General features: G+C 57.9%; 1 protein-coding gene across 1 annotated transcript in view; it reads left to right on the top strand.

Moving 5' to 3' along the window:
* Window positions 1-231: 231 nt before the first annotated feature.
* The window catches only part of LOC117645231 (PDZ domain-containing RING finger protein 4), a 72,626-nt gene continuing 61,784 nt past the window's right edge, over window positions 232-11,073 (top strand). The window contains exons 1-2 of the mRNA XM_034385277.1: window positions 232-609; window positions 1,162-1,419. Of these exons, the coding sequence (XP_034241168.1) occupies window positions 1,288-1,419 (132 nt within the window). The 5' untranslated portion in view covers window positions 232-609; window positions 1,162-1,287. The remainder of the gene's footprint in view (window positions 610-1,161; window positions 1,420-11,073) is intronic.

Genomic DNA, 11,073 nt, shown 5'->3' with positions numbered 1-11,073 from the left:
AAGAGCAACAACAAACGAGAGTTGGGCCTGGGAGGCGCGGCGGGTGGGGGTGGGGGTGGGGGTAGTTGCCGCGCGCGCCGCCCCTTCCCGCCACCTCTCCTTCCTCCGCCCGCCGCCGCCGCCTGCCGCCTCGCTTCCCTCTGCCCCTCCCTCTCCTCTCCTCCGCTCCGCTCGCTCGCGCTCCGCGCTCGCGCCAGTTCAGTCGTCTGCTGGCTGCCGCAGCGTCCGCGTCGTGCGTGCCGTGCCGTCTCCGCGTGCGTTGTGCGTCCTCTCGTCGTCCGTGCCGCGTGTGTTCGCGTGCGCGTGCGCTCCGGACGAGTCGAGACGCGTGCCGGCGCCCCGCCTGTCCGCGTCGCGAGTGCCGAGTGGGTTTTGTTTTTTGGCGGGAAAACGACCTCACCCGCCGCGACGCCGCCGCAACCAGTGTACGCGTGCCGGGCCTTCCCTGTCAGTGTTCAGTGCTTTCGGGAGTCACTGACCAGTGGCACGGACTCAAGCCCAAGGATTACTTGATTGCTTGCTCAGTGAAGGGCTCTCGGCCTGTCAAGTGTGTTAGTGAGTGAGAGTGTGTGTGTGGCCAGACGGATCGCATCTTCGTGTTTTCTTTGTGTGAGTACCGAGACGAATTTAATCGAGCAGTCTGTTATCATTCAATTAGAGCATTGTGCGACGGTCATTGATTTAGTTTCGGTCGCCGGGTTGCTGTGGTTCGCCGCTGCTGCTTCCGGTGGTGTCGCTCTGTCTCTCTCGCTCTCACTAGGGGCGCCCCGCGAGTGCGACAGAGACAGAGCGACACGGCCTGCTTCGGAATCAAAAGCGCTGTTCTCTTTGCAGTTAGGATTGAAGTTTGTCAGTGTGGTGACAATGCTTATGAGTCAACCACATCGCGAACTGTCAAAATCGAGCTCTTTCGTGCTCTCGCGCAGCTATTTCCTGTCAGTGACGCTGCCCGGAGTTGCAGTCCAGAAAGTGCGCTCGCCTGCAGGTTTCCTGGCACAGCGTTGGCACCCCGGCACTGCCGGCACTGCAGACTGATTCCGAGAGTCGCTTTCGTCGCTCTGTCTCTCTCGCACTCACGGGGCGTGCCGTGTAGGTGCGAGAGAGACAGAGCGACGCAGGCTGCTGCAGGCTCTACAGCGTGTCCTTCTCGTGTCGTTGCAGGACTGACCGTGTTGGTCCACGCCGCCCCGCGCGTGTCTGCCCGGCCGTCTGTCCGGTCGGCCGGCCGGTCGCCAGCTCGGTCTGCCCGGGCCGCCACGCCGCGCTACGCCCCAGAGGATGTGATGCATGCCTCCAGGGGCGTGGGCTCGGCCCAGCCTGCCCTGCCCGGCCCGTGCAGCTGCAACCCGTAGGCGTGTGGGCGAACCGACGACGGAGCCTTCCGCTGTGGACGCCGCCATGGAGTTTGTCGTGCTCAAGGTAAGGGTCCGAAGGGAGCCGGCGGGGACCGCCACACCGCCCCACCGTGGGCCAGAAGACCGGCGGAGGCGGCCAAAACTCTGGACGCGTTTTGAGCGCCAGAGTCGCTAAGTGAGACTCGAACCGAACGTGTGACCCCACCAATGGATTGCTCTCTGAACGAGGAATCCAGTGGTGGGGTCACACGTTCGGTTCGAGTCCTGTTTAACGACTCTGGAGCTCAAAACGCGTCAAGAGTTTTGGCCGCCTCCATCGGTCTTCTGGCCCACTGTGCGCCACACCGCCACACCGGAACGGGAGGGGAGTGATTTGGGCCCGCCAACAGCAGACTGATGCCGAGGGTCGCCGTCGTCGCTCTGTCTCTCTCGCACCTATACGGGACGCCCCATGAGTGCGAGAGAGACAGAGCGACTCTGGCCTGCAGTGCGCGTTGCCTCACCTCAATCAGTGGGGGATTAATCCCACGCGCTTGTTTACCGCCTGCCGGTGAAAACCGAAGTTCACACTTCATTCTTCATCGTTGGCGCGTTGGCGCGTCCGACAGCGAACAAATATACGCCCGATCCCGACGGATCGTTGCGTCGCTCCGTCTTTGCCGCACTCACGGCGCGTCCCGTGGGGCCTCCCGTAGGGCCGCGGGGGTGCGAGGGAGACGGAGCTAGCGCGGCTAGAGCGCCTGCCAGTGTAGTAACCCACGGTGTGGCGCGCCGGCCCGGCCGGCTGGTGCGAGTAGGGACCCGAGTCCCGCTTCCGAGAAGCCAGGCAGTCTCTCCCCGTTAGCTCCGCAGTGCTCCGCAGGCTGCGCGCCGCTCCACTGTTGGCGCGTGTGGACCGGAGTGGACAAAGCACGGATGTTGCCCAGTAGGCAGGCTGAGGTTGGCAACCCTCTCGACACTGGTGCCCAGTGAGAATGTTTGCCTACTCGTGCTGTTGCATTGGCACGCACTGAGCCTCTCGTTTTGCCTCTTTCGGGCTGACCATTCAGTTCTTTGCCCCCCCCCCCTCTCTCTCTCTCTCTCTCTCTCTCTCTCTCTCTCTCTCTCCTCCTCTCTCTCTCTCTCTCTCTCTCTCTCTCTCCTCTCTCTCTCTCTCTCTCTCTCTCTCTCTCTCTCTCTCTCTCTCGCCTCCCCATTTTGACGCCCCTGCATGGCTTCTAACGAGCCCGCTGCCCGAGTCGAAGGCAAGTTTATGACACGGCCTGACTGACCAGGTTGTACACAGACACACATTCACATTTACATTCACACACACACACACACACACACACACACACACACCTCACAGAGCCGCCGGGGGCGTAGGTGGTCTCGAAATTGTTTCCCAGAGACACACGCGGGGGACTTCAAATAAGAGTAAACAAAGGTGAAAGTATACGGCTGTCTCGGAAGAAAGATCCAGTTGAACTCAACGCGGTCGGTATTTGGGTTAGAAATGGCCGTCTTCTTTGTTTACGTCATGGTGGGGGTCGCACTGCTGCAGGCTCAAGTTTCGCGCGTTCCGCGGTGTGTGTGTGTGTGTGTGTGTGTGTGTGTGTGTGTGTGTGTGTGTGTGTGTGTGTGTGTGTGTGTGTGTGTGTGCTGTACTCTGCGTTCGCGTTTATGACCTCATAAGTTCTGGGTTCGAATCCCGGCGATGACCGCCGTGTTTGTGTTCAAGGTGCACATATAGGTGGTGCTCGCGGCCCCAGTCAGCTGGCGGGGCGGGGCGGGGCGGGGCGCGCCGTCAGCCCGTACAGGGGCTAGGGCAGCACGCGTTATTTTTAGCCCCTCCGCTTCCTGGGGTTGCCGCTCCTGGATGCTGCAGTTCCTGCATGGTGCAGCCGCAGCCTTGCAGCCTTTCAGCCCGGCAGACTGCGTGGTCCCGAGGCGTGGGGGGTCCTGGGAGTGCGAGAGAGAGAGAGAGAGAGAGAGAGAGAGAGAGAGAGAGAGAGAGAGAGAGAGAGAGAGAGAGAGAGAGAGAGAGAGAGAGAGAGAGAGAGAGAGAAAGAGCGACGAATGCGCTTTTCGGGACGAGCCTGCTGCTGCCCTCTGACATCGCCATTTAACTGGGACTCAAATCAAGACGGGGATTGGTCCTGAAGTCCTGCCGCACAGTGGGCCAGAAGACCGGTGGAGGCCGTCAAAATCCCGGACGTGTTTTGAGCTCCAGAGTCGCTGAATGGGACTCGAACCGAACGTGTGACCCCCACCAATGGATTCCTCGTTCGGAGAGCAATCCATTGGTGGGGTCACACGTTCGGTTCGACTCCCATTCAGCGACGCTGGAGCCCAAATCGCGTCCGGGTTTTGGCCGCCTCCGCCGGTCTTCTGGCCCACTGTGGGATGTGTGGACGGGGAGCGCGTCGCTGCACGCAAAAAGCGGCGCCCGCCCAAATCCCCGCCGATGTATACAAATGAGCGCTGCCTCGGCGCACGCGTCCGCACGCCCCGCCAGCCCCGCCCGGGCCGACCTCGTCCATTCGGCTGTTCGGCCGCGACCCCCCCCCCCCTCCCCCCTCTAGATGCACTGCGGGTTGTTGTGCAGGCTAGTGCCGCGGATGTCTGCCATTGAATGCATTTGTTGGCTTTGAACGCGAGCCAAGACTGCACCGGGACCCCTCCCCCCCTCCATTCCGCCCTCTTCCACCTCCCCCGCCACGCTTTGCATGTCAATGAACCGGCTCTTTACGGCCACATCACGTCGAGCGTCTGCCCCGCCCCGCCCCGCCCCGCCCCGCCCCGCCGGCTAGAAGGTGCTCTCGTGGTGACATTCACCTCGTTTGGCCACGACGACGACCTACGACGGCCAGCTGCGTAGTGGCGGCACGGCACGGGGGCGGGGGGGGCGGGGCCGGGCCCCCAGGTTCCCCTTCGTCCCTTTTTTTCTCCCTTTTTTTCCTTTTTTTCCTCTTTTTTTCTTTTTTCCTCTTTCTTTTTTTCTTTCGGAAATTTTCTTTTTTTTTTTGGGGGGGTGGGGGGGAGGAGTGAATTCATTTACAATTGTTGTGGAATTTTAATTTTTCTGCTTGTTTAAAATTTGAGCCGGCGCCGTTTTCCATCCTCTTTGCTCTTTCTTTGACGTCCTCCGCCTTTCGCTTGCCGCCTCCCTCCGGACCGCTCGGCCACCCAGCACACTGCTTCCGAGAGTCGTTTTCGTCGCTCTGTCTCTCTCGCACTCGCGGGGCGTGCCCTGTAGGTGCGAGAGAGACAGAGCGAGGACAACGACGACTCTCGGAATCGGTCTGCTTCACAGTGCAGGGCCTCAAGCGATGCCGCCGCACGTTTGCCTCCCTTCCGGTGCAGGCACGTGCGGGGCCCCGTGCGAGGCTAGCGAAGGGGCACTGTAGGCAGTGTAGGCACGCGCACTCGCCGTAATCTCGAATCAAACACGGTGCCTACACTGTTGCCAAAACAGCTAAGTCACTGTCAAAAGGACTTGGGAATTCCCCAAGAACGTGTCTAAAAAAATTGCCTTTAACCTACGTAAAATTTTAAAATTAAAAAAAAAAACACCCAATGTTTTTATTTTTGACTAATGTGGTTCCATTTGTTTCGTTCTTTTCGATCCGATTGACGCGTTTTGAGCTCCAGAAGTCCTTAAATAGGAGTCTGAACCGAGCGTGTGACCCCACCAATGGACTGCTCTCCGAACGAGAAATTCATTGGTGGGGTCACACGTTCCGTACGAGTCACATTTAGCGACTCTCGAGCTCAAAACGCGTCTGGGGTTTTGGCCGCCTCCACTGGTCTTCTGGCCCACGTCGTCGGCGCCGTCGGTCGGCGCAGGTGGACTGTTTTTCGTGCTTTTCGTCGCTCCGTCTCTCTCGCCCTGGTGCGGGCGAGCGTTCGGGAGTGCGAGAGAGACGGAGCGAAAATTGTGGGAGGCACGTGACGTGGCTGGGAGAGCCCCGCTATCACCTTGTCGCGCCTGAATCTAATAAGGGGAAGGGGTGAGCAAGGGCAGGGCCGGCGAGAAAAAGGGGGAGGGGAGGGGTGGGGGAGGGCTGAGTGCTCCTTGAAAGGCTATCGCGTCCACAGGTGCGGACCCAGGGCGGAAGCACGGAAGCAGCAGCCTCAACACGACTGCAGACTGATTCCGAGAGTCGTTTTCGTCGCTCTGTCTCTCTCGCACTCATGGGGCGTGCCGTATTGGTGCGAGAGAGACAGAGCGACGAGACCGAATCTCTGAATCGGGCTACTGTGCGGCTTTTTCCGCTTTCTGCCGGACTTAGAGAGAGAGAGAGAAGGGGGGGGGGGATATCCGCGACCTTGCTGAAAGTGGCCGACGCCGGGGTTTGAACCCAAGCCAGCCTCGTTCAAGCCTAGTCGGTCAGTCGATTTTGGTAAACTTGATGGTCGAGTGTACAGGGGGCGGGGGCAGCTTAGCATGAATGAGGTGTGCACGCTGTGTGTACACTGGCACTCCGCGACGGCGAACCGCTGCACACTGCGATGGTTTATGCAGGAGCTGTGGATTCAATCGGCCGGTTTGAGGGAGTAGCGGCGTGGCGCAGTGGGCCAGAAGACCGGTGGAGGCGGACAAAACTCTGGACGCGTTTTGAGCTCCAGAGTCGCTAAATGGGACTCGAAGCGATCGTTTGACCCCACCAATGGATTGCTCTCTGAGCGAGGAATCCATTGGTTGGGTCACCCGTTCGCTTCGGGTAATATTCAGCGACTCTGGAACTCAAAACGCGTCCAGAGTGTCGGCCGCCTCCACCGGTCTTCTGGCCCACTGTGCGTGGCCTGGCGTTCTGTGCGGCCCGCTCACCGCGCGGCTCAGTGTCCGCCGTGTCAATGAGGGTCGCGCAGGGCCTGTCTGTCTGTCTCTCTCGCACTCACGGGGCGTGCCGTACAGGTGCGAGAGAGACAGAGCGACGAAAACGACTCTCGGAATCAGTCTGCAGCCCCAACGGGACGGGCGGCACCGTCTAAGCGGTCGCTGACACCTTGCGCAGGGCGTTGCGCAGGGGCTTCGATCGGCAAGAAGACCCTGCAACGATGCGTCAGCAATTTCGTCCGCCGTTCGTTTTTCGTCACCTGTATGCAGACAGAGAGGAATACACAGTGACCTGCACCAGCAGGGAAACTCGCATTGATCCAAGTCAAAATCTGATTTGGGGTGTCATTGAAATCGCGTGTGTCTATATCTGAGTAGAAAGATTGAAGATATTTTTTTGCGGGGAGGGGGGCCTTTGACTGTTCCTTCTGTCAAAATATGCAGACATCCGGCCTTTTTTTTCTCACCCGTTTTGGGAATCCTCCCGGCATTCCGCGCGTCTGTTTGATGATACATTGTGTTTCTAGCCGGAGGGGGAGTGTGCTTTAGTTTGGTTGCCACGGGCGCGTTCTCACGTGACCTAACGGAGACATGGTTTATCGACACGCTCTGGCTCTGGCCCCTCGCACAGTGGGCCAGAAGGCGGGCGCCGGCGGGCAAAACTCTAGACGCGTTTTGAGCTCCAGAGTGGCTAAACAGGACTCTGATCGAACGGGTGACCGCAGCAATGGATTGCTCTCCGAAGAGGAATCCATTGGTGGGGTCACACGTTCGGTTCGAGTCCCATTTAGCGACTCTGGAGCTCAAAACGCGTCTAGAGTTTTGGCCGCCTCCACCGGTCTTCTGGCCCACTGTGCACTGGCCCCTCCAGTCTGGAAGTCTGGAAGGGCTGCGAGGTCCCTGCTCTGGCGTCTCCAGAGTGGGCCATTCCCAGGCAGCAGACTGAGAGTCTCGCTCTGTTTCTTTCGCACCTGTACGGCACGCCCCGTGAGTGCGAGAGAGACAGAGCGACGAAAACGGCTCTCAGTCTGCAGAGTGGACGGCTCCCAGTCTGGGATTTTCCTACGGCGCGTCCCTTCGCCACCCACGTCAAACTAGTCTGCCGGCGTGGCGGTGCGGCCGACGAACGCCAATTAGGTTTTCGGCCGGCGGCGGGACGCGAACCCGCGAACCGCGGAAGGAAGGAAGGAAGCAACCCGAGGAGCGTGAAGCAAAGGGGAAGTCGTTGCGGGGGCGACGCGTGGCGGCGGGACCACTGTAGGGACGTCCAAGAACCAAGTCAGTTTCTCTCTCTCTCTCTCTCTCTCTCTCTCTCTCTCTCTCTCTCTCTCTCTCTCTCCGCCTCGCAGTGCCGTCCTCAGGGGACTCGTTTTCGTTTTTGCGTCAACTCGGGCTTCGGCTCCCTGCTTCTTGTGTGCCAATGTATCTTGTCTCCCGGCTGCCCCCAGCACCAGCACGGCGGGGCGGGGCGTTGACTCACCGGGAAGGGAGTGGGGGCAGGGAAGACCTCCTCCTCCGCCGGTAGCACCGAAAATGGTGTGTGTGTGCGTGTGTGTGTGTGTGTGTATGTGTGTGTGTGTGATGCGGTGGCCGCGGGGTGAGAGGGAAACCGCGCGATAGAGCACCCGGCGGAAATTTGGAGCATTGATCGGACACCCACACCCACACTCACTCACACACACGCGCACACACCTACGCACGCACAGAGAGAGGGTGTGAGTGCATGGTGTACCTTTCCTTGTATGCTGTGTGTAGGAGCGTGCTCGTGTGAGTATGTGCGTGTGTGTGTGTGAGTATGTGTGTGAGTATGTGTGAGTATGTGTGAGTATGTGTGAGTAGGTGTGTGAGAATGTGTGTGAGAAAGTGTGTGAGTATGTGGTGGGTTTTGTGAGTTGTGTGTTGTTGTGTGGAGGTGGGGGTGATTGTTGGGAGGGGAAAAAGTGGAGGGGGTGGGATGTGCGTTGTTGGGGTGAGGGGATATGGTTGAAAAAAGCGTGGGGAAAAGAAGGTTATTTTTTTTTTTATTTGGTTTATTTTGTTTTTTATGGTGTGGGGTGTGTGGTGGTTGTTGGGGTGGAGAAGGAAAAGTTGGTGGGAAAAGAGCTCATTTTTCAGGAAACCCCCAAGTTTTGGGCTTTTCCAAAATTGTTTTTTTCTCGAAGGGGCCCACGTTTGCCCCCGGGGCAAACCCGGGGAACAAAAAGGTATTCCCCTAAAATTTGGGGGTTCGCCCACTCAGGTTTCCTCTTCTTTCGGTGGAGGGGGGGGGCCCCTTGCCTGAGTTTCAAAGGGGCCCCAATTTTGTCCCAAAATGTTAAACTTTTCTATTTATTAAAAAATTTTTTTTTTAAATAAAAATTTTTTAAAATTTGTTAAATTAAAATTTTCAATTAAGAAAAAAAGGAAAATTTTTCCTAATTTTTAAAATTTGAAAGTTTTTGCAAAAACGGCCATGATGGTTAAATCAAAACATTTCAGTGGCGGCCCGAAGGCCCGACGCGAGGCTAGACGCGAGGCTAGACGTGTGCCGCCACACTGTGGGGCGGGAAAGCGGAAAGCGTCACAGCGGAAAGGCGCGCGCCAGTTTTTAAATGGTAAAACATGCAAATTGTATACGAGTGGCTTACGGTGCAGGCGGCGGGGAAAGCGCCGCTTTTTTTTCTTTTTTATGTTTTCTTTTTTTCTTTTCCCCCTTTTCTTGGCGGAGAGAGGCCGCCCGCTGACGCCTCGCAGGGAAGTCCCCGCGGAGTGCACCGGTTTGAATATTCCCGCCCGAATTTAGGGGGAAATGACGTTGTGCGGTGAGCGAGGCAGCCGCGCAGTGGGCCAGAAGACCGGTGGAGGCGGCCAAAACTCTGGACGCGTTTTGAGCTCCAGAGTAGCTGAATGGGACTGGAACCGAACGTGTGACACCACCAATGGATCCCTCGTTCGGAGAGCAATCCATTGGTGGGGTCACACGTTCGGTTCGAGTCCCATTCAACGACTCTGGGGCTCAAAACGCGTCCGGAGTTTTGACCGCCTCCACCGGTCCTCTGGCCCACTGTGCCGTTTGTCGAAAGTCCAACCTTGAACCTTGAAAGGCGCCAGGAATTCGTTCTTATCTGCCCCGAGCTGGACGACGAGGTCGGGGCTGTTGACCTTCACACTGTATAAAAATGGGACAGCCGACGGGTGTTTTTGGCCACGAAAGTTATTTCATTTGTTCACTAAAGTTCCTGATAATGCTTACAGTGTTGCCACGGCCATTATACAGTGGAGTCAGTAAGCCCCACCCGGTCAGCAGGGCGGCCTGCTTACTGATTCCGAGAGTCGTTTTCGTCGCTCTGCCTCTCTCGCACTCATGGGGCGTCGCGTACAGGTGCGAGAGAGACAGAGCGAATCAGTGTGCTGGTCGGCCTGGCCGGCTTGTTCGCGGTCCCATCTGGACCGCAGCCTCTGAGACGCAGATGCGGCAGATGCTGCTATGCGGAAAGGAAGGCCTTTGCGCGGGTTCTTCTTTCATCATTTTTTCCCTCAAGCCTCCGAAATTAAAGTCGCGCAAAGGAATATTTGGTTTAGGGGGATGGGAATGATATCGGGCCACGACCGCGCTAGACTGATTCCGTGAGCCGTTTTCGTCGCTCTGTCTCCCTCGCACTCATGGGGCACCCTGTTGAGGTGCGAGAGAGACAGAGCGACGAAAAGACTCTCGGAATCAGTCTGCTGAGGAACGCCGCGAAACCGCCGCCCCGCGATTTAACGTTCCCGGCTGTGGTTATGCATCTGGGAGCCGTGGTGGTGCTGCGTGACTGCGATACATCGAAAACTTTTTCTTCAATGAACTGACACTAACCCGCCCAGCTCGCTCTGAACTGCTCAAATGTTTTTCGAATGGACACTCGTGAGTGTGTCCAATGGGTTTCCCTTTGACTGGGGATCAAACGGGTCCCAGTGCTTGTGTTTGCTGCTCCCTGTCCTATTTGAGGACTTCGGAAACGTTTCCAGAGTTTTCCAGCGCCAACATGCTGTGCTTCAGACCCCTGTTTGTCGGTCAATTACCATTGTAGGGGCTTTGAGTCGCTTCCTTGCAGACTGATTCCGAGAGTCGTTTTCATCGCGTCTCTCTCGCGCCTATAAGGGACGTCCTATAAGTGAGAGAGAGAGAGAAAAGAGGGGGGAGAGAGAGAGAGAAGAGAGAGAGAGGAGAGGGAAGAGAGAGAGAGAGGAGAGAGAGAGGAGAGGAGAAGAGAAAAAGAGAGAAGAGAGAGAGAGAGAGAGAGAGAGAGAGAGAGAGAGAGAGAGAGAGAGACTCAGAATCAGTGTGCTGGCGTTTGGGCGGCGCTACTCAGCATGCACCTCACATGGGTATCATGTTGCGTCCAGCAGCGTCGCGTCGCTCTGTCTCTGTCGCACCCCCGCGGATCCAGCAGAGCGCCCCGTGAGTGCGACAGAGACAGCATGCCGTCTGGCTGCACACAGTGGGCAGTGGAGGCGGCAAAAACTCTACACGCGTTTTGAGCTCCAGAGTCGCTAAACCGGACCTGAACCGAAACGTGTGACCCCACCAATGGATTCCTCGTTCGGAGAGCAATCCATTGGTGGGGTCACACGTTCGGTTCGAGTCCCATTTAGCGACTCTGGAGCTCAAAACGCGTCTAGAGTTGGCCGCCCCGGCCCACTGTGCGCTGCGGCGGCACACGGGAGTCGCACTGAACGGGTTTATGCGAGCGGAAACGGCTACCGAAAGAAAGAATTCGCCCTCTCTCTCGCACCCCTGCGGGACGCGGGACGCCCCACGGGTGCGACAGAGACAGAGCGACCCTCTTCGCAACGCGCTTCCTTCGCGGTCCTTCCCTTGGCCTGCACTGTGAAAGTTGCGATCACATTCTCGTGCGGAAAAGTAGCCTTGACAAG

Source organism: Thrips palmi, unplaced genomic scaffold (genome assembly GCF_012932325.1).
Source record: "Thrips palmi isolate BJ-2018 unplaced genomic scaffold, TpBJ-2018v1 HiC_scaffold_18, whole genome shotgun sequence".
Taxonomy (NCBI): domain Eukaryota; kingdom Metazoa; phylum Arthropoda; class Insecta; order Thysanoptera; family Thripidae; genus Thrips; species Thrips palmi.
This window is presented reverse-complemented; position numbering and strand designations above follow the sequence as displayed.